This window comes from Passer domesticus, chromosome 15 (assembly GCF_036417665.1).
Source record: "Passer domesticus isolate bPasDom1 chromosome 15, bPasDom1.hap1, whole genome shotgun sequence".
NCBI classification, from domain to species: domain Eukaryota; kingdom Metazoa; phylum Chordata; class Aves; order Passeriformes; family Passeridae; genus Passer; species Passer domesticus.
The window spans coordinates 1065594-1092994 of record NC_087488.1 but is presented as its reverse complement, the minus strand read 5'-3'; the positions used below and the strand labels follow the sequence as shown (position 1 = coordinate 1092994).

Below are 27401 nucleotides of genomic sequence, written 5' to 3'. Positions count from 1 at the left end.
GCAACAGTGGGGGGGAGTGCTGCCGGTGGCAGTTATGGTGGTGGCAGTGGGGATGCTGGTGGCAGTGGTGGTGGTGACAGTGGCAGTGTGCTCCCCACATGGGACATGCAGCCATTGCACCCACCTCTGCCAGGGCTCAGGACAGGGTCAGCCTCTGTGGCTCTGACCCCCAGCCCACTGCTCCTCTCTGTGCCTCCAGCCAACCTCTGCCATGGGCCATGTGCTGGATGTCCCCATGAAGACCTGGTGACAGTCTGCCACGACAGCATCCCTCTCAGAGCCAGCATGCCCTGCTGCCAGTCCCCAGCACATGCCAGCAACCTCTGCCCACTGAAGTGCCAATGCTCAAGCAGCAGCAAGGAATTTGCCGAAGTAAATCCTGTCCTCAGCTCCCCTGTGGGCTCTAACAAGGCTGAGGTGGCCATAAAAGTGGCAACACAGGAGAAAGGACAGGTGGCCCTTGAGTAATTAAGAGACCTGGTGTTTTGGGACATGGAAAGCTCAGCCAGGTTTGTGGCAGCAGGAACTGTTAATGACCCCCCAAATCCTGGGTAACAGAATGCCATGAGTCACCCTTCCAGGACGGACTATAGGAGCATCCCCCCGGATATTTTGGGATGGGTTTGGCTCAGGGGAGTGCCTGCAGGAGAGAGCAGGTGGCAGAGCCTACAGAGGGATGATACCATCCAGCCCAGGGAAAAGGATGGGCCAGGGGCTGGTTGTCACATCCAAGGGAGCAGGATCGATGGATGGGAGGGGAGCAGGACTCCAACAGATGGTACTGGACCCGCGAGGATGTGGAGTGCAGGGGCTGGAAGGCCCCAGAGGGGACCCCGAGCCAGCAGGGCCCACGGGCACAGGCGGTGCCTCGTGGGAAGCTCCCAACAGGGCACCGCAGCTCAGGCCACAGGGCCGACAGGAAAGGGGGCACAGCATGCAGGCAAGGCACAGGGCAGGCGGCACCCGGCACACGGGACGTGCTGCGGAGGGGCACGGCACACGGGATACGGGACACGGCACATGGCGACGGGGATACCCGGCAGAAGCCGCGTCCTGGGGTCAGGATAGGGGACACGGCCCGGGCGGTGCTGCAGGGACACGACACGACACACAGCCAGGACGGGGACAGGACACACGGACACGACACGAACACCGCCGGCCCGAGGCCAGGCCGCCGCCGCGTGGGCGGGGCCGCGGCAGGACACGCCCCTTATGCTAATGAGAGCTGAATCACGCTCGGCGGACCGCGGCCGCCGGGCAGGACGGGCTCAACCAGGCGGCGCGGAGGGGGGAGCGCGGGGAGGGCATCAGAGCCGGGCTGCCGGCGCAGCCAAGCGCCGCCGCTGCGACCCGGGGGCGCACGGAGGAGCCGGGATGCCGCTGGCACCGCCGGCGGCCCCGCCGCGAGAGCGGGATCGGGGCGCGGGGAGAAGGCGTGAGAAGCGAGCGAGCGGGCGTCCCCCCTTACCGCGCGCGTGGTGTGCGCCAGGGGCGGGGCGGGCGGGGGCGGTGGGGGCGATCACGTGACGGGCGGGCCGCCGCCATTTTGTCCTGCGGAGGCCGTATTTAGGGCGCAGCGCGCGCGCCGCTGCCACTGTGCCGGGACGGAGCTGCCGCGCCCGCGCCCCGCCGCCGCCCGCCCCGCGCCTGCTCCCGCCGCGCCTCCGCCATTTTGTGCCCGAGCACTGCCCCCCGAGGACCGGCGCCGCGGCGGAGCTTTCCGCCTTTCCCCCGCCCTCTCGCGCTCCGACTCTAGCGGCGCCTCGGCCCGGCCCGGCTCGCGCAGCCATGTCCTCCGGCGGCAGCCCCGAGTACGCCTCCTTCTTCGCCGTGATGGGCGCTTCGGCCGCCATGGTCTTCAGCGGTGAGCACCGACCGGCAACGGGAGGGGCCGGGGAGAGGGTGGGCAGGAGGGGGAGCGCGGTGTGGGGGCAGCGCCTTCTTTTCCCCGTCCCTCCCCTGCCCCGGCGGGGCGCCCTCGGCGGCGGGGGCTGGGGTTCCTCGGGCCTGGGGCCGCCCCCTCCCCCGCTCCATCCGGGCTCTCGGGGCAGCGGAGGGTCCCTGCCGGTGACGTCACCGCCGGCGGAGCCCCCGCGGCCACGTGACTGCGGCGGCGCCGCCCGGGCCGCCCCCCCCCCCGTTCCTCCGGGCAGCCGCGGGCCGGGCTCCCCCGCTGCCCCCGGTGGTGCTGGGGTGCCGCGCCCCGGCTGCCCGCCGAGTCCCCGGGGCTCTGCCTGCCCCGGCCTCCGCGGCGGCGGCGCTTCTCCCACTGTAAATCGGACGTGGTTGGTGTCTAAACCATTCCCCGGATAACGCAAGACCGATTTTTAACGGGATTAAACATAAACGTGCGCTCATTTGGCGGGCAGGCCGCCTTAGAGACGTTGATGCCATCGCAGGCAGTGGACAGGTCCCGAGGTGCCCGTGGAACGGGGATGCCGGGGCACGGGGGAAGCCCCGCTCCGTGGCCCTCCCTCTGCGTCTCCAGGCAGCGAGCTCAGTGCGGTGTAAATTGGGTCATCCTGCGGCACTGCCCTCCCCACTCCAGGAGCACAGATACAGGGGCCGTAAATGCTGGGTTACAGCAGAAAGACCGTCCTTTAATGCATTGTCTCTCAGAGCCTTGTTAAACATACAGAAGGTGAGGGCTGTTCCCGCACAGCGTTTGCTGGTCTCTGATGGGTGCAGACCTGCTGTTCCCTTTGGGATCCAACATGGGGAAGGCTTCAGCTGTTTTTTTTTCCCAAATGCAGGTGTCACAGTAATTGGGAATAAAATAATTAGGAGCCAATCTGGCCTTCCCTTCTGAAGGCTTAGCCATGTCACCACAGATGTGAACGTACTTACTGGTCTTTGGCTCCCTTCTAGTACTGAATTTGTTGTAGCTCAAGCTATGTAAGTGCTGTTGAGGTGCTTGGGATCTCATTGTGTTAATATGGCCTCTGGGATGGTGGCTGGGTCTGCAGGATGGATTTTGGGAAGCAGCTCTTGATTCATGCGTGTGGGAGATGAAATCATGCAAAGAGCCAAGTAGACAGTGAATCAAAATTAGTGTTCGAGAGGAAGCTGTCTAGCCATGCTGGTGTGGGCACCATGGACTGGCTTCACACCAGCCATGTTTGTGGTTTTAATTTTTGATAAAACAAAATCTTGGTTACGTGTATTTAGTCTTGTTTAGTTTGTACCTGGTGGTGGGATGCAGATACCCATGCTGAGGGCAGTCAGTGGCCTGCCATCTTGGATTTCAGACATTTTACGCACACTTGACAGGTAAAAATTTTCTTGAAAACTCAATGGTTAAAATGATGTAGGAGCCAGAGTTGGGGCTGCTGACCTACCTGCCCCTTGGCTACTGAAGATAATGGAGAAAGAAACTAAGACCTAGTTACTTGCTGGGAAAAAATAGTCAGTAGTTCACTGCATTTTGCAAAATGGTCTTAAATAGTGACCTTTCCTTCCAAGGAAGGAGTTGCTGGTTTCCTTTTGCAGAATGGATTTTGGAAGCAAAAGAACATGGCTGTATGGCTTTAGACACCATGTTTGTGACGTGTCAGTGTGCTTCAGCTGAAACATCAGTGAGGGCTTGAGTCAGCGCTTAAACAGGAATTTGAGTGGTGCTGGCATGTCTGAACCAGCAGAGAAGCCTTTCCTAGAAGCTGCAGCATGACAGCATGGTGCTGTGGGATTGCAAGGGGAAGGTTTGAGTAGGGGAATGCAAAGTCAGTGCATAAGCTGTATTGATGAAGGTTTGGCATCTGTTCTGTGGCAGCCAGTTTGTGAGAGGTCCCTGATGCAGAATCTGTGTCAAGTAGTCCTGGATTCAGTGAACTCGGAGGTCTACCCCAACCTCAATGATGTTGCAATAGCAGCAGGTCTGAGCCATGCAGGTACTCTTGCCAGGGCCAGTGATGTGTTCAGGTGCTGGACAACAGGTTATAGATACTGCTGATGGGAAATTGTTTCTTAGATGTGGCTGTTCAGTGAAGCAGTTTGTATTTTTAAGGCAATATGGCAGAGGTGCCAACACAGGATAAACTAAAACTTGCAGTGTTGTGTAGCTTTTGTAACAGGCCCGTTGCATCACAGCGCGTTCTGATGGTAGTTGTTAAACTCTCCCTGATTTTGAAGTAAGGAACTAAATCTGGAGAAGCAGTTAAAACTCTAAAATTGTCCTGGATCAGTGTTAATTGGTGCAGTGAATCATGCTTGACTCATGCTATATCTAAAGATCACATTCTTGTGGACCTTGTAGTTCCAAGACATGTTTCTAGTAAATATGTTCAGGTTCTGTACTGTCCAGGCTAGTTTGATGTGAAAACAAGTGTCTTGGAGCAGTCCTGTGTGCTATGTGAGCATTACTTGCTGATGGTAAATAGATAGCAGAACTTGTTCTGGTCAGCAAGAGACAAGAGCAGGCTGCTGTGACCTTGGCCATCTTTGAGCCTCTCTGGTTATTTGCAGATTACAACTTGTTCTCGTTGCTGCAGTTCCTTTTTTCCCATGTATGAAATGTGGTGGGTCAGGTGCTGTTGAGTGATTAAATTATTGCTGCTTTTTCATGTGATCTGAGCACGCCAGAATGAGCAAGTGTGCTGTTGGGCAGAGCTGTCTGGTTCTGTGTGTGCTGGTGCTCTGTGCAAAGCTGTCACAAGAGTGCCCACTTTGCCCTCCATGATGAGAGGAGTTGTCCTTAGGCCTGAACTCCAGCTGGGCATTTGGTGCCTTCAAGACCTGCTGCACTGCCAAGCAGCTGGAATATTCCTCTACAAAGGGAACTTTAGCTGCCAGTGTTAAATTAGTCCTGTGTCCTCTAATTTTTGCTGCAGTGAAATAGTACTTTTGTTTTAAACTAGAGCTTTAGATCTCATAGCAGTTGGTTGGCTTTCAAGGGACCTCCATGGTGAAATAGCTGGCTCAGAACATGTAGTTTGATGCAGCTGACAGCCCTGCACAGTCTGATTCTGGAAGGCATCGTGACTATAAACAGCTTGCATCCTCAAAGGCAAATGGCACCTCTGCTTCCCAAAATGCTGAGAGGTGGGGAGGTGGAACAGGAGAGCTGCTTGCCGGTAAAAATGAAATGGTGGATTTCAGCTCAAGGTAGTTTTCTGCTCCAAAATGAGGGTGCTTATGATGTGGGCAGGTGTGTGAGCTACCAGACTGTCTGCAGCAGAGATTAGCTTAAGCTTTTATCCTTTACAGCAGGTGAAGCAGTGGATGGCTGAGACCTAAGTGCTGTAACAAAAGTGAGGTAGGCAATGTTTTTACAGCTTGAGAATGAGGGAAGGCATCTCAACAAGAGCATCATTTCCTCTCAGTAAATGCCAGTCTTGGGAACATCTGAGAATGAGATGGATCATCAGTATAAACCATTGGCTCTGCAGAACATGGCTTAAGCAGTTATGCTGCAGTTTGTACTGTGACTTCCTGATGGATCCCTGTGTCACCCTGGAGTCACTACACAGCCTGCAGGTGCTTCCCCTGTGGTGGGAACACTGGGAGCAGCAGTGGACATGAATGACAGCTGCCTCAGGACCTCTTGGTCAGCTTTTTTCCTTCCTAGAACTGGCCTCTTCCATCTCCAGAGCCTGACTGCTGCACACAGATGTTGCAAAATGAACAGCATCCCAGCCTGACCAGGCTGTTGGGTACTCCTTGAAGCAATGGTTTACAGCAGTGTGTGCTTCTCCATTGAGGCATAACTGGGTGCACTCACTTCCTTCAGACTCTGAATCTTGTGAGCACGAGGCTTTGGGTCAGGCTGCTCCTGCTGGCCACAGGAGTGTCTGCTGGGTGCAGGCAGGGGACATGGGCTGTCCCATGCCACAGCAATGGGGCAGCAGAGCTGTGGGTGCTGCTGAGTGTTCTAAGCTCCCCTGGACCTGCTGCTTGGCAAGGGGTCTTGCTAAGTGGTGTAACACACTGCTCTGCCAGTCGGTACCTGGAATACGCTGGTCACCTGGTTTGTGGAATGGGTCATCTTTGAGGGGAGCCTCTTTGATGATAAAGATACGTAACAAGTGTCTGGATGGACTTGGCTGCTTGCAGAAGGACAGGTCTGTGCTCCATGGTACAAGTGCTTTACCATACTTAAAAAAATCAAAGAGCTCTGTGTGCTGTGTCAGACAATCCAGAGTGCCAGTTGAAGCAGCTTTTGCTCAGTTGACTGGCAGATCCTTTGTTTTCCTTGAACTGCTACTATTGCAGCAATGTCTCCAGGAGCTGGTGGTTTAAGTTCTCAGATGTACTGACCCAAGACTAAAAGGCCTGCCAGTCTTGGAGAATTTTTGGTAATGCTGTAGGCTGACAGTGCCAGGCCTGGTGGAAATACCCACACCCTTTCATTACGTTATGGAAGAACAAAAAGTTATCCCCAGTTCTGAACCCTCACTAAAGGGTTCAGAGCTTAGAGCTTCCTGTAGGGCAGCTTTGTTCTTAACTCTTTGGGTTTTCATTGGGGAAGAGGCTTCAGCCAGTGTGATGGGAATTTGCATAGGCTCCAGTACAGTTCCCCTAACAAAGCTTGTCTCTTCTGTGCAGATGCATCTGGGCAGAGCAGCAGGATTTTTCCAGAAGTATCCATTACTGTAACCTGAGGTGGAGCTGTTGAATGTGGTGGGGTGGGAGGGGGCAGGGCCAACCTGTGGGAAGCAGCCTGTTTCTTTGGAAGTGTCCATGTTTCTGGTATGGTGAAGCAAGGACTGTACTTGACCTGGATGTCACCTCTGACATTTCTCCAGCCTTTTAGGAACAGCCTGCTCGGGGATGAATAGATGTTGTTGAATTGGTGCCTGTCTGCTCCCAGGGAAGCCTACCTACTGCAGAGGGCAGCACATTTGATAATGATTTGCTTTAAAAGGCTCCAGATGTAAGTGCTCATGCCAAATGGTCCTTCATGCTTGCTGTGATGGTAACCAGTGGTATCCTAATTGGAAATCTGACGTGGTTCGAGAGCTTTGCCAGCACAGAACAAATTGGTAGTTAATGAGATTTTTCCCTTCAAGTTTTTGTGACTAAAACTGAACTTCCTTCTGAGCATGAACCTTGTCTTAGTGCAGCAGTGCTGCTTGTATAAATGGTGTGGAGTTCTAGTGCCAAGCCAGGTGCTCTGGAAATCTCTCACATGCAGTGTGAAAATCTGCCTCACCATGGTGGGACATGGGAGGAATCCTTGGCTTTGAATGGCCCAAATGCTGCTGGAGTGTATGTGGCTGGTTCTGAGCCTGTTCCTGGGCTGAGCCTGTCTGAATGTATCAACTGGTGAAACTGGATCTGTGCTACTAGGTCTCCTGGCTTGGAAGGCTCCTCACAGCCTCTTTCTGTATCAAGGGAGTGACTTGCATTTGATTTAACTGCAAGGGTACTCTTCCTGCTGTGTGACCTGATTGAGCACAGTCACCTGCTGGAACTGGAAAAGGTTGTTTCTGGTGCTGTGACTGCCCTTGATCTGAAGAGGAGGATGCTGGCAGAGCCCTATGGTAAGCTGTGGCAGTGGCAAGACTACGACCAGTCTTTTAGTCTTTGACACTACAGCCTATCTGGTAAGTGTCTGTCTAGTTTATACTTGGTCCTGGGAGCTGCGCAGCCTTGCTGCCTCTGCTATCCCTTTTAAAGGGACAGATATGGTGAGGTGCCAGGCAGAACATCCTCAGCCCTGAAGGGAGGGCATTTTACCCCCAGGAGCAGTACATAAATCGGCTCTGAGCTGTGAGTTCAAGGAGTAAGTCAAGTATACCACAAGGGGGTTAACCTTTGAAACAGGATTACTGGGAGTACGTGGTCTTGAGTGATGTGCATTGCAACTTCTCTGTATTGTAACACCTTTGAACTTCTAAATGGCACAATTCCTGGTTAGAGACCAGCATGGATTCCATCTCTGGTGAACTAGATAGATTAATGCTTTTCGACCTGCCAGGTAAATATTTTGACATACAGGCCAAGCAAGCTCCAAACACTACTCTTTAAAGGTAGTGTTTGGAGCTTGTTTGGTCTGTATGTTAGAGGTGAGGGAGCTGGATGAGCTGACACAGAAACCCAGAGTCCTGGTGTGTAGCAGAGGTACAGCTCTTGCCCCATTTCCAGTGTCTGCCACAGAGAGCTCCTCAAACCCTGTTTACTGAGATTCTAGAAAATGCATCCTTCCAATCAATCAGGGATATTTAAATGTAGCATATGAAGTATATGTGCTTCAGTTGTTTAGAGCTGCTGCAAGGTAGAGATGTAGGTGTGGAGGAGCATTGTCCAGGTTGTCCATAGCCCAGAACTGAATGGCTGTGCCACTAGAGGCTGGGACATGGTGGGAAGCAGGTATTGTATTTGCCACCTTGCGTGTAATACTGAGATAATGTTGAAGATGCAAGGACAACTTGCCAGGCTAATGAAGCTGCTAGTAAACTTGCTAGACTAGTAAAGCTGCCTTGTAAGGTGCTGGAGATGTCTCTTGGTTAGGGTGGTGGTAAAGACTTCCTTGGGAGCAGATGTGCCAGGCTCTGAAGCTTTGTGTGCCCACCAGTGGAAGTTCAGTACAGTTTCAGTGACATCTAAGACTGTCATGTGAAGACTGGTAAACATAGGCTTTCTTTAAAACTGTGTCTAAAACAAGTTCAAGGCATAAGATCAAGGCCTCTTCTGGGATTTTAACTGGGGACTGATAAACTCATGCTGCACTGCCCCTCCACAAAAACTTGAGCAAGCTGACTTTCTTGTAAGTGGGGTTATGAAATCACGTTCTCTAAACCATCACTGCCTTGATTGCAACACCCTCGAGTAGCTTCATGCTTGGAGGAAGTGATGACTGATATAATTTTAAATAGTTAACTTCCTTCATAAGCTTCTGCATTTTTTGAGAGGTTTGTAAAATGTTGCCGACAGGAGAAGTGGTTTCTGCTAAATTCTATACCTAGGGTAGACAGTGAAACCAGAATTCAGGCTTAGTTCCGGCCCTCAGGAGGTGCTTCATCCAACAAAAAGGTTTCCTAGTCCAAGTTAGTGGTTTCTTTCTAGACTTCCTAAGGGCTAGACCCTAAACAGAGCCATCATTGAAATGGCTTATTAAGTCCGTGTGCTAATTTCCAGGTTCATCTTATATTTGCAGATAGAACCTGCTCCTGGCTCAAGCTTCCTAAGTTGTTTCTAGTTCTGAATAGCTCAAAATAGCCTTTTACACCACTTGGTGCCAGTCAAGGTTTGAGAGCTTTGCTAGCACAGAACAAATTGGTAGTTAATGAGACTTTCCCTTCAGGTTTTTGTAACTAAAACTGAACTTCCTTCTGAGAATGAACCTTGTCTTAGTGCAGCTTATATAAATGGTGTGGAGTTCTAGTTCCAAGCCAGGATGATGACTACTCCAAACATGGGCTTTATGGGAGTGCTGAGTGAGAAGCAGGGAAGCACATATCTAAACTCCATATACCTCCCAGCAACTCTTCAGGACAAGGTGCACAATCTCATGCTTTAATACCAGTGTAAGGCAGTGACAATTCTCTGTGGAACAAGCAGGTCTCCCTTGGAGAAACCTTAGTTTTCTGTGGGTGGAGCAGGCTTAACTATTATGTCTCAGATCAGTACAAAGACTTTAAATGCCCATGGTTTAAGTGCACTCCAGCAGCATTTTAGAACAGATGCAAGAACATTTTCTTGCCAAATAGGATTGACTTCTGAGGACAGTCTTGATGGTGTCAGAAAAGGAGACTGCCTGCCCTTCCATATCTCTGCTGCTTCACTTATTCTTGGCTGGCAGTTGACATGCATGTCATCTCTGGATGATGGTGAGTACAGTAAGAAGCTGTGGAGTTCCCAGAGTACCCCCCAGTAAGGCTGAAAGGAAAGGTGTCTTTTCAAGTACTGCAGAATCAGAGAATGAGGTATTTGAGGAAGCTTCTTTGAGACTAATACAAAATTTTCAAGGCAGAAATTACTTAGGGGTAGTGCTTTAGACTCTTCCAGCAGGTCTCAGGTACAGGTGATAAGTCCATCATCCTGTGCAGGTCTCTGCATGCTCAAGTGTTGACAGAGATGATGAGTAAACCTTAGGTGTAAGGTGGTTGTGGTCCTCTATAACCTGCAAGCCAAACTCTTCTTTGTGGTTTCAGTGGTTGGATTGACAAGTGTTTGGACTAGAATCCTTCATAGGTGAGGTCGCACTCTCCATGTGCCAGAACCTTTCTCCAATGAATGATGTGGAGCAGTAATATTTGAGTTGGTTTCTATCTCTGTGTGTCTGATGAAGATGCAATGGTGCATTTAACTCTAGGGCCAAAGCATAGGCCAATTGGTTTTGTGGGAGAACAGGCTCCATGAAGGAGATCTGTTCATGTGGCCCAGCTCTCAGCTGTGTTCTGCTGGGGTAGACAGATGTGCTTTGCTGAGCCTTGCAGTGTGGCCTCTGGGAGGGCACAAACACTGGAGTTCCCCTTGGGACTTTGGGTTTTGGCCCCTAAGCAGAGGCATGGATGGCTGCTGGGGGTGTGCCCTGCTGTGAAGCTGGCCTGGGAAGATGTTCTGCTATCAGTAGTGTTTGAACAGCACCTCTTATTCATCTTTGGAATAGGACTGTGGGTAGGTCACTTCCTCATCCCTTAGGGGAGTATTCCTGGCTGTCATGTGACCATGTTAGTTTTGCACAATCCTTCCTTGTGCTGACTTAGCTGTTCTAACTGCAGCCTTGTGAAAGAAGTGCTATTTGGGATGTGTGTAATGCATTCTTTTTTCTCTTCCAGCCTTGGGAGCTGCGTATGGAACAGCAAAGAGTGGCACAGGTATTGCAGCCATGTCTGTCATGAGGCCTGAGCTGATCATGAAGTCCATCATCCCTGTGGTCATGGCGGGTATTATAGCGATCTACGGCCTTGTAGTGGCAGTGCTCATTGCCAATGCCCTCTCACCTGAAATCACGCTATTCAAGTAAGTTGCTGCATCTGGCGGTTCTGTTTCCCACTGTCCTGTTGCTGTTTGATGCTCTGTGTGTGGGTGGTTTTGGCTCAAGGCCCCTGGAAGGGCTGGCAGTGCTAAATGCTGCTTGGCCAGGCTTAGGAGCATGGGCTGGATTCCAGCTGTCCTGCCGGATGCCTCAGCCCCAGTGGAGTTGGTTGTACTGGCTGTCACAGATCAATCGGGCTGCTCGTGTGGTGGGGCTGTGGCTTGAAAGAAGCCATGTACAGGCAGCACTAGGATAGGAGGCAAAGCTTGTGTCATGATGCCACACTCTAGACCTGGATGCGCAGGTGTTTCCAAAACTGTCTAAATAGATCTGCTGTTGCCTGGGCAAGTCAAATAAATAATTAATATTGCTTTTGCTTTGGTAAGTCAATCCTTGAGCTATACATTGGGCCTCTAGCAGCTACAGTCTGAAACTTAGTCTGCCCTTTGCTTCTGAGAACAGTTGGGACTAGTGTGGTTGGAATTAAACAATGCTGCTGAAGTGTGACAGGTATCTGTGTTGCTGTACAGGCTGTACCTATGAGCAGTGTGCTTAGCCTAACAAGACATGGTCTAAAACACCAGATACAAACGGTCCTTTGCAATTACCAGGTGAGCAGACACTGATAGGGACTGCTCCACAGGACTGCTCTCCTTCTTGGAAAACCAGACCATTCCTACCCAGCTCCTGCAGTGCAAGACACCTGAATGTGCTGTGGCTGTATATAAGGTTGCTCAAGGTTGGAGATGAGCAGCTGCTAACAGGCTGCAAAGCACTGTGGGACAGGCATTGCTGCAAGTGCTAGTAAATGCTGTTCAGACAGCACACTGAGCCTGCTGGTGGCCAAATAAACCCACTAACTCAGTTTCATGTATGAGCCATACATGAACACCAGGTGAATATCCTTCACAGCTGCATATCTTTAAGTATCAGAGTTGGGGGTGTCAGTAACATTGCTTTGAGACACATGGAGCTTGTTGAAAGAAGTAGGGGCTTAAGGCTGGGTGTCCTGTTCCTTGCCACTGAAATTCTTCCATCTCTGTCCCACAGGAGCTTCCTTCAGCTGGGCGCTGGCTTGAGCGTGGGTCTCAGCGGTCTGGCTGCTGGCTTTGCCATTGGCATCGTGGGCGATGCGGGTGTCCGGGGCACAGCACAGCAGCCCAGGTTATTTGTGGGGATGATCCTCATTTTGATCTTCGCTGAAGTCTTGGGTCTCTATGGCCTCATTGTTGCCCTTATCCTCTCCACGAAGTAAATGTTGCAGTATGATGTAAAGAGATGTAACAAATCTACGTTTAACAAAAAAAAAAAGCTCCAGAATGAAAATGGTTTCTCCAATGTGTACAGTTGTCCCAATTTGGTAGTTGATCTCTTGTAAATGCGCAATATATGTTAGTGACTTGTCTGTCCTGTGTGTACTTCAATATTAACTTGGAAGGGTTGCTCCAGGCCTGCTGCATGGCTTGGGGTGGCCCATGTGCAATTTTCCACCCATTGCTGTTAGTATTTTATGTATAAATATGAACTAGAAATGTAATTTTTTCTCTTCACTGGATGTTTATTTATAAAAGACTTGACATGTTCATACATCTATGGAGCAAGGATTTTCAATTTCCCATGCTATATATTAATCTTATATATAGGTAGATTACACTGTGGGGTAAATTGTAAGTGCAGAGAATTCCTTGGATGTAATTTTGATTCTAAAGATTGCTGTAGTGTCCTGGTATTGGAGTATGAGAATTTTGTGTTTTATTACAGCAATTGTCTGAAACACTCCCGTGTTTCAATAGTAACTGCGTATGCTCCGGCATCAGTCGTGCACCCAGTGTTGGGTTACAAACTTCTACCATGTTTCCAAATAAAACTTCCTCACTACATTGCTGTAATGCGTCCCTGGCTCTGATTTCCAGCTGTTGCTGCCCCTTTGGGAAGAGGGTGAGGTCTCTTGAGGCAGGCAGGTTCCTGAAGTCACTGGGTAGCATGCCAGAATGATGCTGCCAGCTCTGCCATGACTTCTGCTTTCTCCTGGGTCGTGGCAGTGTGGTTCCCAGCTGCTGCCATGGGCCATATTTGTGGTGAGCAGGGATGCAGGGCTGTGCTCACCCTGATCACATCTGGCTCAGTGCAGTGCTCTGTAACCAGGGATCAGGTAGCTGCAGCCTGCACCAAGGGCCAGGGAGAGAGGATGCAGGCTGCAGCCTGTGCCCAAGAGAGGAGCTGCCTTGTCAGGAAACAAGCAGCCTGTCCTTGTGCTGGCCCTGCAGAAGCTGAGCTGCTTGGAAGCTGTACTGTGAATAGTAATTGCCTCTGAAGTAGCTCAACAATAGTCTCATCAAGAAAATGGCTTCAGTCAAGAACTTGTATTTTTATCTTAAATCACAGGACCATTTGAGCTGGGAGATTTTGGTGCTGCAGCTACTGAGTGCTGGAGCAGCCTCCTCTGGCCTGAGGACTTTGAGTACTGCCGAGCTTATGTGGGAAATATGTGTTGGACCCTTTCAGTGCTAAAGCCAGAATGTTACTACTCAGACACCTGGTGCTAGCAGTGCCCTTGGCATCAAACCAAGCTGATGTATTTGGAGGGATGTTTCACCTGGTTGGGAATGAAAATGCATATTTGTGTTTCACCAAGGTACCCGTCCAGTAAGTGGTGTGAGTACCATGAAGTGTTGTGGCCAGAACATAAGGAATTCACTGAAGTTGTTTGGAGCTTCTAACCTGGCAAGGGCATTGCCCAGGCCTGGTGCCACTGTGTGCACCTTCTGGGCGTTCAGGAGACTGTAGCTATGAGCCAGTTGTCCTGTCAGGCTCAGCAGTACTTGTTAACAAAGGAATGGGCTTTTTTTTGCTGTTTGCTAGAGCACTGATCTCTATGCAGTCACCTCTCAGTGGGCTGGCTCTGGGCTGGGCTGGTTTTGCTTGGGCAGTGCTTTTGCCTTATGGCAATGTGAGATGGGGCTGTACAAAGGTGTAAGCTGACTGAAGGAAAATCCTGCATGCCCGCTGAAGCAGTGGCTGGAGAAGGAGAAATTTCTGATCTCAATGGTTTTGGTTATTCATCAGCAAAAGAAGACTAAACATCTGAATTAGGCTTTCTCCAGGGGTCATAAATGTTTATGAAATCTATAGGTTAATTGTCTCACACTGCAGAGGGGATCTTCCTGGTGCAGTGTGACAGCTTGTAGCTGGGGGGTGAATCCCAAACCCAGGCTCTGCAGAGGATGCTGCATCCAGCTTGCAGTTCTGGTGAGAGGAATTTAATTTAGCAAGTCAAATTGTGTGGAAGGATAGGAGAGGGTCCTGCCCAGGGCTGCAAACTTGCTTAACATTCAGTTCTACCTTCTGTAATGGGGCCCTACTGCCAGTCTTGACTTGAGAGAGCAGCTAAGTGCTCTCATCTCCAAGGGCATTAAGCAATTGAAAGGCCCCCTGTTCCAAGGGACCCTAAGGTCCCTTGTAGGTTGGTGACATCATGCAGAGACAGTTGATAGGGACTTGCAGAACCAGTGCAGGAAAAATATCTCCAATGGCATTTTGCTTCATGCCTTAGAACATGAAGCCTTTGTCATTAATATATAAACCCATGCAAGAAGAACAGAGCTGGGGTGAGCATGGATTGGTGGAGGATCACTTTGTGCCAAGTACCTGCAAATACATCCAGAGTCAAATTAACAGTCTGTAGTGCCTCAGCCATGTCATGTGATGCTCTGACTCCTCTGTGATGACCCACGGCTGAAAATTCCCATTTCAAATCCTTTGCTGGTACAATTGCATCAGCACATTTCTCAAGTGACTCGCAGCATTAACAATATAAGGGACCCTTGGGATTTTTGAAATTTTTTTGCTGCCAGGAGCATGGCTGCTCAGAGGGCAGTTCTATCTGGCAGGGATTGACTCGGTGGTGAGTTTGGAAGAGGGGAAGGGAGTGGCTGTGCTGGCACAGCCATGGTGCTTTTGTGTTCTGTGCGTGGCTGGGAGCGCTGCAGTGAGTCAGCCCTGCAGAGAGGAGAGGAGAGGAGTGGGGCCTCTGCAGCAGCAGCACCACAGGGACGGGGCCATCTGCAGTCAGGTGCAGGCTCAGGGAGGTTCAGGACCAAATGCCAGAGCTACCAGCACAGACAGTGCCTCCACAGAGCCTGCTGACCTTGTTCTTTGTTAACCCTTTCACACTGTTTTTTGTTTTTTTTCCAAAGGCTGCAATTTTTTTTAAATTGCTGTTGAAGAAGCATTTTTCAGTACCAGCATTTTATCTGTGATTGCTCAGAGATTTGCTTTCCTGGGGAGATCTGGCTTGCAGAGAAGCACAGTAACCTGGAAAAGTAAATAAGCTTTGGGGAAATAAGGAAGACCTTGTTAAGAGAAACTTATCCCAGAAACGAAGTTGCCGTTTTCAATTACAGAGTAACTGTAGAGCTAATAACTGCAGCTCTCAGTAGTTTCCTTCCCAGGCTGGCCACAGGATACTGATTGTAGGGCATTCTGCTGTTTCCAGACATCTGTAGTGTCCAAACCATCACTGTGCTCAGGTGAGAGTTACTTGTCTTTGATGTACAGGACTTGCAACCTCTGGCCTTAGTTTTATAGCTATTAACCATCTTTTTCTCTTTACATTATTAAATTAAACCCAGAGCACATCTTTGCAATGCCACTTGCCCTGGAGTGGGAATTTTCTGTTTCACGGTCAACTGATTTTGTACCAAAATGCTTCTCCATTTTTCTTCCTGTTAAGGCTAATAATTGCTGTTATTTTTTTCTTCAGTGAACTCCTGAGAGCCACAGCTTTGCAATTTGTATCAGTGGTTTTCAGCCAAGCTTGTTCTTGTGTCACAACACAAAAGCACACATGGAAAAATCCTGCCCTGACCTTATAGTATTTAGGGACCTACAGACCCTTGACAGCTCTCTCAGACCTGAGAGCACAAGCTGGCCAGGATGCAGCTCCTGGAGAACTGGTGGCTTGTCTTTGCCATTTTCCTTTTGCTGAGGGACAAGCTGCCCTCCCCACAGGAGATCAGGTTTGAATCTTCAGGATTCATCAAGGGGATACCAGGGTCTGTGTAAGTTCCAGAGCCTTTTCTGGCACTTTGAACTGCCCTGTCTGTGCTGTTACATCTGTGCTTTCTTCCTTTGCCTTTGGCAGAGAGTGAATTCAGCCACCCTCTCCTAATGGCTGTCTGCATGAGGTAGGCTAAGGACAAACCTTGGGAAATCATGTATATTCCCAAGATTGGCAGTTTGTTCTAAGCAGCCTCCGTGGCTCCTGTGTGCCTTGGGACAATTTCTTACACATCTTTGTGAATGTTTGTGAAAATCAGAAGACAAGGCTATATTTCAACAGCCCCTCATGCAGCAGCAGTGCTGGCCCAGCCCCGCTCCTGCAGCTGCTCCATGTGCTCCCCAGCTCCTCCCAAGTGTGCAGGTACAGCTGCTCTTGCTGCCAGGCAGCGAACTAATTTGGGAATTGAGCCAGATTAAAAATAACTCAACCTGAAGGAAAAAAACCACACGTTTGCTAAAGAAAATGTGAGCAAAACTACAGCCTGTGATTCCTTCTGCCTGTTACTGGGGCAATGGAGAGAAATATGGAATTATTATTAGAGGGGTGTGCAGTATTGGTGATACAAGACAGGGCTAATTTAATGCTGAGAAATAAAAGGAGAACATCCAAAGGATTAAGACTGTAGCAGAACATGCCATAAGCTGGGCTGGATGATATACCTGTAGCCTCCAGGGGCAGATGCCTGTCGCTTGGCACAGGCTGTTCAGTTCTCCCAGCAGTGCAGACAGTCTCAGCACTCTGATCTAGGCTTGGGACTGGCAGCCTGAGGATCTGTGTGGCTGAAGGGTTCTCAGGGAAGAAGCTATATCACTGCTCCAGGTGGGCTCAAGGCAGGATGTTTATGGTGGGTGTTCCTATCTCTGCAGTCAGTATTTGGCACCTTTACCTTGGCATCTTTTCCACTGCCAGCTCGTTACTGTCACAGCTCTGTCAGTTGTGTGTTCCTGGGGAAGGGACCTGTTTTGGCCACAGGCAGTTTGGGTGCTATACATGTCTTCTGACATCCAAATTTGATTTAGCAGCTTGGATGGGTCCTTTCTTCTTCACAGACAGATTAGAAGGGCTGAGAGCTGTTTTTAGAATTCATCTTCTCAACTTCTAATTTTGGGGTCTCCTCAGCTCCACCTGTATGAAGCTAAAAATCATTCCCAGCAATACAGTGCTGGGTGTCCCAGATGTACATAATTTCATGAGGAAAACCTTACAGCTCATCCAGTTTCACCCCCTGCCATGGGCAGGGACATTTTACACTATTCTAGGTTGCTCCAAACCCCATCCTACCTGGCCTTGGACACTTCCAGGGATCCAGGGGCAGTCTGTGCCAGGGCCTCAGCACCCTCACAGGGAAGAATTACTTCCCAATATCCCATCTAGCTCTGCCTTCTGGCAGTGGGAAGCCATTCCCCTTGTCCTGCCCCTCCATGCCTCTGTCTACAGTTCCTCCCCAGCTCTCCTGGACCCCCTTCAGGCCCTGGAAGGGGCTCCATAGAGCCTTCTCTTCTTCAGGTGAACTCCCCCAGCTCTCTCAGCCTGGCCCCAGAACAGATGCTTTTGGAGCATCTCTGTGGCCTGAAACCATTCTTAGCCTCAAATTCCCAAAACAGTGCTGCACTTTGTCTTCCCAGCCTCAAGCAGCATCACTCCCATCTCTCCCTTTCAGTTCCCTTTCCCAGCATCCTGCTGACAACAGGAGCAGCTTGTAGCTCCACGCTACAAGCTTGTAGCTACAAGCTACAAGCACTGACATCATGGAATGATGTGCATGGCTCAAAACTTAATAAAAATCCAATTCCAGGCCAGACAGGGATATTACATTCGTACACAATTGCATTCTCCATCACTTTTCTTTCCTAGGAGAGATTCATGAGCAGTGCCAGAGCCCACAACAGCTGGGTGAAACCATGCCTTGTCAGCTTCCCTTGGGTACACAGGGGTAGTGGGCCCAGGGTGTCACAGTGGGGGTCTTGGGATGGAGGTGTCAGGCTGGGGATCTCAGGAGGGGGTTTCTGGATGGATTCTCAGCATGAGGTCTTAGAATGCAGTCTGGGATGGGGATTCCAGGATGGAGTCTCACAATGGGTGGGGTGTCAGCATGGCTTCACAGTGGGGTCTCATGATGGGGTCTCGGGGGAGGGTTCAGGATGGACTCTCACAATGGGATTTCATTATGGGGGTTCAGGATGGACTCTCACAATGGGATTTCATTATGGGGGTTCAGGATGGACTCTCACAATGGGATTTCATTATGGGGGTTCAGGATGGACTCTCACAATGGGATTTCATTATGGGGGTTCAGGATGGAATCTCACAAGGGGATTTCGTTATGGGGGTTCAGGATGGGGTCTCACAATGGGATTTCGTTGTGGGGGTTCAGGATGGGGTCTCACGAGGAGGGTTTCCGCCGTCGACCTTCTCAAGATGGCAGCGCCCTTCCCGTGATGGCGGCTCTCCGGGGCGGGTCACGTGCCGCGGGGCGGGTCACGTGCCGCAGGGCGGGCGGGGAGTCCCGGCACGTGCCGAGCGCGCTCACGTGACCAGGCGCGGGCGGTGCTGAGGGGCGCGGCGCCCCGCGGCGGGGACAGCGCCCCGGGCCCGGCGCTCAGCGGGCACCGCGGCGGGGCCCGGCCTCGAGGGGCTCGTTCCTCACAGCGTCGGCTCAGAGCACCCGGCAGGGGAGGGAACTCACCCTCCGCCTGCCCCGGAGGCGGTGCTCCGGTGCCTCCGCCCCTCGCCGGCTGTCCAGTCCCGCAGCGGCCGCTCGCACCGGAGCCACGGCCTGGCCTTGCTTCGCCACGCCCGGTCCCTTCCCCTTGCGCCGGCCACCGGGGCATTCGGGCTTTCCGCCGCCTCCCGCTGCCCCGCCATGCCGTCCAACAAATCCGTCTCGGACGCGCCCATCGTCCAGTTCACCAACTGCCGCATCCTGAGGGACCACCAGCTCCAGAGGTGAGGCGGCGGAACCGGCGCTACCACGGTGCCTGCGGGCACCAGGGCTGTCCGGCGCTGCCAGGGCTGTCTGGGGGTACCAGGGCTGCTGCGGGCACCAGGGCTGTCTGGGGGTATCGTGTGTCTGGGTGCCAGGGCTGCGGGGCTCCCGGACAGGCTGCCGACCTGGCCTGACACCTGCAGTGCCGAAGGACGGCCGCCGGTTCCCCCTGTGCACCGGCTATTGCCCTCACCCTGCCGTGCTCTACCATCCCATGTCCCCTCTGCCAGGTTCTGGAGGGAGATGGGGCGGGTGTGGTGTACGGTCCCTGTTGTTTTGCCTCTTCTGCCAACCCCCTGGTGCTTTGGCCATCATCACTACAATCACCTTTGAGGAGCAGCCCACGAAAATCCCATTCCTGTGAGTTTTGTAGAGCCGGAGCCAGGTAGAGAGGGCTGCTCGCTGTGCCTCAGCTTAAAGAGCAGTTGTGCTCTGGCAGACATTGCAGAGCCTGTGGCTGGAGGTGCCGCTGGGATCCACTTTGCTCAGGATCACTGTCACTGGGGCATGGCCACCTGCTCCGTGTGCTGCAGATGGCACCAGAGCTTGCTATTGTGACTGTCCCTCCAGGGAGGACCTGTGGGTGCGAGAGGGGAAGATCCTCAACCCAGAGAAACTCTTCTTTGACGAAAAGGGCTCCGCTGATGTCCAGCTGGACTGCAAGGACAGCATCATCGCCCCAGGATTCATTGATGTCCAGATCAATGGTACAGTGAAGCTACATGCACTCATGGACTGGGGACATCCCGGGTTTGTCAGTCCTTGACCCCCAGCCCCACGGTTGGGTGTCCTGTCCATGGCCACGTTTCACCTGCTCAAGGGAGGTGTGAGTCACCCAACCAATGACAAAGAGCAATTTTGCCTGTGGTTGTTGCTATTGTGTAAGTGATCTCCTTTGGCCAGGTAAGGGTTTCCTCTGAACTCATTTTTATCTATATTTTATCCTGCCCCTGCACTGGCAAGATGCCTGCCCTACCCTTTCCAGGATGTGGGTGGAGAGGGCAAGACTTCCCATAGGAACAATAACAAATAACTGCAACAGCTCTCTTCAGAAGGAAAGAGGGGCTTATTCTATGGTAGGTAAAGTTGGAAGTCAGTTCCCTTTTCAGCTGGGAATTGTCACATTTTACCCTGCATCAAAATAAAAAGGTTGTGCTTGCAAAACACCGGGGTGCTGCAGGGAAGAGCACTTCATGAGGGCGGTGATGGTGGGATTTGTACTTGTGGAACCTTGGAATGTAGGACAGAAGTGCTGATGGAGCCCTCTGTGTCAGTGCCCTACAAATGGAACATCTCCCTCCAGTCACATTAAGTCTTTCTTCAGTGTTTCTGGGTGGAGCACACCCACTGGGGAAGCAGCAGGTTCACCCCGTTTTGTTTGTGGTGTAGGAGGCTTCGGGGTGGACTTCTCTCTGGCTACGGATGACTTCAAATCAGGTATTGACCTGGTCAGTCAGAAGATCCTCTCCCATGGAGTGACCTCTTTCTGTCCTACCCTGGTGACCTCTCCTCCATCTGTGTACCACCAGGTAAGGAGCCTTCTCCTCTCCCATGCGCAGGGTGATCAGGGACTGAGGTTGGTATCAGGAGGTGGGTGGGCCAAGACTGGGATAGCTGCCAGGGCAGAAAAGCCATGGGCATGAGGAGCTGGACTCTACCCTGGGTTTCTTGCCCTCAGCCTTTAGAATGCTGAGACAGCCATGTCTCCCAAGTGAGGTCTGCACACCAAGGCTTGGAGACAGCTTTTCCTTTGTGGGCTGTGATGGTCCCAAGTGGTCCAGCTACAAATCTCCCTGCAGACCTGACATTTGGGTCTGACTTGGCAGGCTTGGGGGGCTGTGTCTGTGTTGCCATGTCTGACAAACCCCTTTCTCTAGATTCTCCCTCAGATCAGTGTAAGAAATGGTGGAGCCCATGGAGCAGGAATTCTGGGTAAGTGGATTCGTCCCTCTGTGGTGCTAACCTAGGTTGGCAATTATCTTGTTCACAGTTGAGGTGAAAGAAGTTACAGAGCACAAATAGGGGCTGGAACTCTCAGTGGGAGGGATGCACATGTGGGCACCTTTTCCCTTAGTCTGTGCCTGGCTTTTACCTTGTTTTCTGTCTCTATACACACACTGCTTGAGCCCCTTTGGAGCCCCTGGAGCAATGGCAGCGGGGTGGCTTGGACTGGCCAGAACTGCATCTTCACTGTGCTGAGCTGACAGTTGCCTGGGACATGTTTTGCTGCAGAAAAATGGCAAGAGTATGACAGGAGCACCAGGTTTCTTGGTCCTTGGCAGGGGGAGGAAAAGTCATGGTTCTTTGTTCCTGTTTGGACAGGAGCCCACCTGGAAGGGCCGTTCATCAGCAAGGAGAAGAAGGGTGCCCACCCGGAGCACTGCCTCCGCACCTTTGAGGCAGGTGCTTTCCAGGACCTGCTTGCTACCTACGGCTCCCTGGACTGTGTCCAGATAGTGACCCTGGCCCCTGAAATGAGGAGGAGCAGTGAGGTGATCCGGGAGCTCACCAAGCGGGGCATCTGCGTCTCCCTGGGTGAGGGCTGGGGCATGTCTAATAGTGTCTCATGAATGCAACTGGACCGGGTGGGATTCTGGATGAAGATGACAGACCTGTCACAAATGGGGGCGTTGCTTGATGCTGTCACTCTGTCATGGCAAGGGCCAAAGTTTGTATCGACTTAGGAGCCCCTGCAGTAAACACAAGGTGCTGTTCTAACACAGGGAAGAACAGCAGTCTTAGTTGGAGGTTTGATGATGTGGAAGGGTTCAAACTCTGAAGTTCCACTGCTTTAGGCCTTATGTGAAATCAGGTGAAATCATTTTCCAAAGGTTACTTTTAGTTTGATAACTCTGTTTTTCAACCAGAGGTACTGTAGGAGCCTCTCCCTCCAACATCTGACTTCTGACTTAAAACTGGCTGCGTTTTTCTTTTCCTTTGCTTCACAAACTCTTTTTTGTCTCAGATCATTGAAGAAGTTTGTTTGGTTTTTTTTAAGGAGGGAGTTATTCAGGGTGAAATTAAACCTCAAGTGAGAAGGGCATTCATACAGCAGACTATCTCTTATCCTAAAGCCACATAAACAACTCCAGAAAGGCAAGGTTAGCCCACAGAGCTGCTGTCCTGTTGGGGAAACAGAAATTTCTTTCTGGATAGTTTGATTCCCATATGTTTTCCTGGAAGAGTTCCCACTGTTGTGAGGGTGTCCTCTGATAATTCTCTACAAAACATTTAAGTATGTGAGGCCAGCAGAAAGGCATATCATTGGACCTCAAACTCAGCCTGAAGACAACATGCTGTGAGCAAGGCAGCATTGTGACAGCTGTGATGTGAATACTGAAGGAGTTCAGGTGAAGCACCCACCCCCAGAGTCCCCCCAGGTCATGGCCAGATACATCTGTGTCGAGGCTGCACCTGAGATCTCAGGCCAGAGTGGCCATTAGAGCATAGTGCAGTGATGCAGTGTCTTTGGTCCTGTAGGGAAATCAGTGGAAAGATGGGCAGAGGAATCAGGTGTTGGTCTGTGTTCCCAGGTCACTCAGTGGCTAATCTGTCCCAGGCCGAGGAGGCTGTGCAGCACGGAGCAACCTTCATCACTCACCTCTTCAATGCCATGCTGCCGGTGAGTCCCCAGAGGCACCTGCCCTGCTCCAGGGCTGCTTTTGGGCTTTTTCTCCTGCTCCCCATGGGTCTGTGTTCTCCCCAGCTGGTTTTGTACATGCTTTGCAATGAGGTTTTGGCACTGAACCTCTGGCTTCACATTCCTACTGCTGGATCTGAAAGAGAGTCAAGGCTGTAGCAGACTCTTGAGGTTCATCACTGAGAAGGACTAGGAAGTGTTGGTGGGTGAGAGGTGGACATGCCCTTGCTCTGTGCACCCAGACGCCCTCCTGTGTGTGAGCAGCAGGGAAGGGGGGGATTCTGCCCCACTCAGGTGAGACTCCACCTGCAGAGCTGCCTTCAGCCCTGGGGCCAACATCAGAAGCATGTGGAGCTGCTGGAGAGAGCGTAGAGGAGGCCACAGAGATGCTCCAAGAGCTGGAGCCCTTCTGCTCTGGAGCCAGCTGGGAGAGCTGGGGGTGTTCACCTGGAAAATAGATGGCTCCAGAGACCTCAGAGCCCCTGCCAGGGCCTAAAGGGGGGCTGCAGGAGAGCTGGAAAGAGACTTTGGACAAAGGTCTGAAGTGCAGGACAAGGAAGAATGTTTTCTCTCTGCCACAGGGCAGACTTAGATGGAATACTGGGAAGAAATTCTTCCCTGTGAGGGTACTGAGACCCTAGCACGGGTTGCCCAGAGGAGCTGCAGCTGTCCCATCCCTGGAAGCATTTAAGGTCAGGTTGGATGGGGCTTGGAGCACCCCAGAATAGTGGAAAGTGACGCTGCCCATAGCAGGGGTTGGAACAAGATAAGCTTTATGGTCCCTTCCAACTCAAACCATCCTGTGATTCTGTGATTCAAGGCAATGCCCAGGTTTGCCTGGTAAAGCTGCCAGGCATTGTGTGATAGAGTTGGCAGCTGCATCCCCTGAAGTGAAGTCTCAGCCAGTGTGTCCTGGTCCTCCACAGCTTGTCCCCTCTCTCCCCTCGAGCAGTTCCACCACCGTGACCCTGGCATTGTGGGGCTGCTGACAAGTGACAAGATTCCGGCTGGGCGGAGGGTCTTCTATGGCATGATTTCTGATGGCATCCACACCAACCCCGCTGCCCTGCGCATTGCCCACCGAGCCCACCCCAAAGGTGAGCCATGGCAGTCCCCACAGTGTTACCAGCCACTCCGAGCTGTACCATCTCCCAGAAGAATTTGTGCTGCCCTTGCTGTCTGGAAGGTCACAGCCACATGTGATCCCTCAGTCCTCTTGCTTTGGTGCAATGTGGCTGGAGACGCGTGGTTCCTCTGGGAGGGTCAACAGGGCACAGTGCTTGGAGCTGCAGCAAAATCAGCAGCAGTGTTGACAAGCCCCTTTCCTTGTGTTCCGCAGGGCTGGTGCTGGTGACAGATGCAATCGCTGGCATGGGGCTGGCACCGGGTCGGCACACACTGGGTCAGCAGGTGGTGGAGATCGATGGGCTGAACACCTACATCGCAGGTAAGTGCTGTCCCTCTTGCTGAAGAGCTCGGGACAGTGCTGCCACTGGCAACGTTCCTGAGGAGCTGAGCACACCTTGCTGTCCCTGTTGGTGTGTCGCAGCGTTTGTGCCACCCTCTTGGGTTTTGATGCCTGGTGGATCTGCAGTGACTTGGCCTTGGGGATAATGAAACTCCTGGTAAAGAAGAGAAATGTGCCACCCTCGTGGAAGAATCTGTCCAGTTATAGCTGTCTGCAACATCGTTGAAAGCTTCATGGCCCAGTGTTAAGGGTGCTAGAGGTTCAGGGCGTCAGTAAGGACAGAGAAATCTTAAATATATTTATTGTCCCTTTTCTTCATTTTAACACTAGCACCTCCTGCTAGCTAAATTCCCTAAGTTTCAAATTCCCAAGCAGATGAAGACTGGGAAGATATTTCCGTGAAGAAGCATTCCTTTCTTCATTCCCTTCCTCTGGCAGCAGATGCCTGTGTTGTGAGCTGGTTTCACCCAGTCCAGTTGGTCTGATAGTAGAGCTGGGAATAACACCCACGTACCTCTTCCTGTGCTCCAGCAGGAATTGGCTGCAGGCCCTTCAGCTTGCTCCTCCTGCCACACAGGACTTCTGCACTTCTGGTCCCATTATGCTTCCCTAGTGCTCTCCTTCTTGCTGTGAGCTATGGGTGCTGCTCAGTGCCATCCTGTTTCTCTCCCAGGCACAAAGACCCTGAGTGGCAGCGTGGCAACCATGGACACTTGTGTTCGACACTTCCAAGAAGCCACAGGTAAGAGAGCCTTGTCCACAAGCTGCTGCTCCCTATGTTGACACAGGAGGAGGTCTTGCTTTTGCCAGATGTGTCCATTCCACCAGGAACGTTCCCTCTCACCTGAGACATGGTGAGGGCTGGGATCAGTGCCTTCAGATGAGCCCCTTTTAGGAGGAAGTTTCATTTTAACCCATAGAACTAATAAGAGATGAACTCTCCTGCTTCTTCCTCACAAAACTGAATGTTTTTCTCTTCTCCATACCTCAGGTATTCAGTTTTCCTACGCCTGCTCTCTCCTGTAGGAATATTTCCCTCCCCAGCTCCAGCTGGCTGTGCTGAGGGTGTTCCAGCTTGGGTCCATCAACAGCCTGGTTGGGTGTTGCCTTGTCCAGGGGGATTTGGGCTGCTCTGGCAGTGGGGCTCTGGCTGCCCTAACATCTCCCCAATTCTCTGTCCAAGGGTGCTCGGTAGAGACCGCGTTGGAGGCGGCGTCTCTGCATCCCGCTCAGCTCCTGGGGATTGAACATAAAAAGGGGACACTGAATTATGACTCTGATGCAGGTACTGGTGTGGGCACAGCATGTACTGGTGTGGGCACAGCACGTACTGGAGATGATGGTGTCAGAGCTCACAAGTGCTGGAGCAAAGCAGGGGCTGCTTTGTAAGCATATGCTCATCCCCTGCTTTCGTGGGAGCTGCAGGAAGACTTGCTCCACCTGAGATATGCTCTGGGCTTTTGCTCCAGTGTTTTTTTCCTTGGATGCTGGTGGTGTTTGGGAAACCCTTTGTAGTGCCCCCTACATTTCAGCTGAGCAGAAAGCAGAGCTGCCATTTCCAGGATTGCACTGCAGTGCCATCCTGGGGTGGGGAGAAGCCCTTCCCCAATGACCTCAGCTCTCCCCAGCTAACTCCAGCAGCTCCATTCTGACAGCTGCTTTCTTTCTCTCTTGTCCAACACAGATTTTCTAATGCTGAATGACAGCCTGTATGTGCAAGCCACGTACATTGCCGGCGAGGAAGTCTGGCGACAGGATGTGTCGGGCATGTGACACTGGGCTGTCCCAGTGCCCTCCAAGGCTCACTGACACTGTGGTTAGCAGCTCTGGCAACCACCCCACTTCTCTCTTTTGGTTTTTTTCCCCAATTCCTTCCTGCAACTCCCTCGATGGAGCATCATACCAAAGAGCTGCATTTTCCAGCTTCCAGTTACAGCCATGCCTGCCACGAATTTGTTGGTGCTCAGTTGGTGATATGGGGAAAGAAGGCAGCTCTGTGCTGGCAAGGAATGCCAGTCCTGGAGTGACCTACAGGACTGCACAGCTGACCTGCCCCCCCCAACAGGTGCTTCTGTCACCATCTGACAGCAGTGAGGAGTTCTCCCAGCCTTTGCACAGTTTATACAGCACACACTAACCTACTCTGTACCTGAGGCAGGCTCAAGCCATTCCAATTCTTCTGCCAGCTGTTTGCTTCACTCCCAGGCAGCCATGACTTGTTAGACATCAGCTTCCACCAGCTCAGCTTGCAGCTCTTCCCATAACAAGGTTTCTGTTGTGTAAGCAGAAGCTGAGGATCATATTTGGATCTCCCGACAGCCCTTCTATCATGTCCTCAGAGCAAGGCTGCCACAGCTTGCTTACTCGGTGCCCTTGTGGGCCTGAATCCTCAGGGCAGAGATCAAACCCAGGAAAACCAAGGCATTGCTGGTCCTTTGTGCCTTTTCCCTGCATGGGCATTGAGTCCACAGAGCTGGAGATATGGACAGCATCCTACCACATAAAACAATGTTCCTTTCACTCCTTGCACTGTGTGGATGGGTTCTGCAGGCTCTGTGCCAGCCATACCAAGAAGAGTCTTTGCATCGCCTGATGGGTTTGTGCGTTCCTGAGGCTATGGATGGGAAGCTTTGCTGTAGGGGATGCATCCAGATTGGTGGTGACAGGCTCACAAGCCCTTAGTCCAGCTCAGGCACCAAGGGAGAGGAAAACTGCGGTGGGATTCTGGCCTTTCAAGATAGATATGATAGCTCATTATCTTCTCCAATACTTGACTGTCGCATTTTTTCCTGACGCTGGGACACTTGTATACGAGAGCTGAGGGTGATTTCGACCCTACTCAACCACTCAGAACAAGCCTCGAGATAAAGTCACAAGACAACCTTGGATAAGCCTCAAACCACTGAGATGGTTTTTGTAATGAGGAGAGGGCTCAGACAATGGCTAAGTCTCAGCGAGGGTGGAGATTTTAAGGCAGACAGAAGTGTACTGATTTTTCCAGTACCATTTTATAATCTCTAGCAGCAACATTTGGAAGTGCTTCCCCAGCAGTTTAGAGCCCATTCTGTCAGCCTTGGAAGATTTCTAACATCAACTGCCAATGTCAAGAGAAATTACAACCTCCATGGTGTGAAACGCCAGATCCTGTGCAGTGACACGCTGTGCTGCTGCAGTACTGACCTCACAGGGATCTTCCGGCTGTTGTTGGAAACAATCCAATAGGGAAAAATGCCTATGAAACAAGGTGTCTAACTTTTTATTTACAAAATTAAATAATCAAAAGGAAATCTAAAATAGAAATGGGATTAGACAGTACCAGTAGGTGTG

At 51.6% G+C, this 27401-nt stretch overlaps 2 protein-coding genes and 1 long non-coding RNA gene across 4 annotated transcripts; 2 read left to right on the top strand and 1 right to left on the bottom strand.

Moving 5' to 3' along the window:
• The first annotated feature begins 1271 nt into the window (after positions 1–1271).
• ATP6V0C (ATPase H+ transporting V0 subunit c) lies at positions 1272–12802 on the top strand. Its single transcript, XM_064389795.1, has 3 exons — positions 1272–1864; positions 10719–10902; positions 11969–12802. The coding sequence occupies exons 1-3, from the start codon at positions 1789–1791 to the stop codon at positions 12171–12173; spliced, it is 465 nt and encodes a 154-aa protein (XP_064245865.1). The 5' UTR covers positions 1272–1788; the 3' UTR covers positions 12174–12802.
• LOC135281170 (uncharacterized) lies at positions 12187–18390 on the bottom strand. Of its 2 annotated transcripts, none has more exons than XR_010347906.1 (2): positions 17794–18390; positions 12187–17105 (listed from the first exon to the last, which is right to left on the bottom strand). It is a non-coding gene; the product is annotated as an uncharacterized LOC135281170 (long non-coding RNA). The 2 variants fall into 2 exon arrangements; XR_010347905.1 differs by having other exon boundaries at positions 17802–18390.
• Positions 18391–18544: 154 nt separating this feature from the next.
• AMDHD2 (amidohydrolase domain containing 2) lies at positions 18545–27389 on the top strand. Its single transcript, XM_064389783.1, has 11 exons — positions 18545–18926; positions 19537–19673; positions 20356–20495; positions 20844–20898; positions 21289–21501; positions 22500–22588; positions 23559–23703; positions 23946–24053; positions 24748–24816; positions 25258–25359; positions 25759–27389. Exons 1-11 carry the CDS (start codon positions 18844–18846, stop codon positions 25845–25847), a joined length of 1230 nt encoding a protein of 409 aa, XP_064245853.1. The 5' UTR covers positions 18545–18843; the 3' UTR covers positions 25848–27389.
• The last annotated feature ends 12 nt before the right edge of the window (positions 27390–27401 follow it).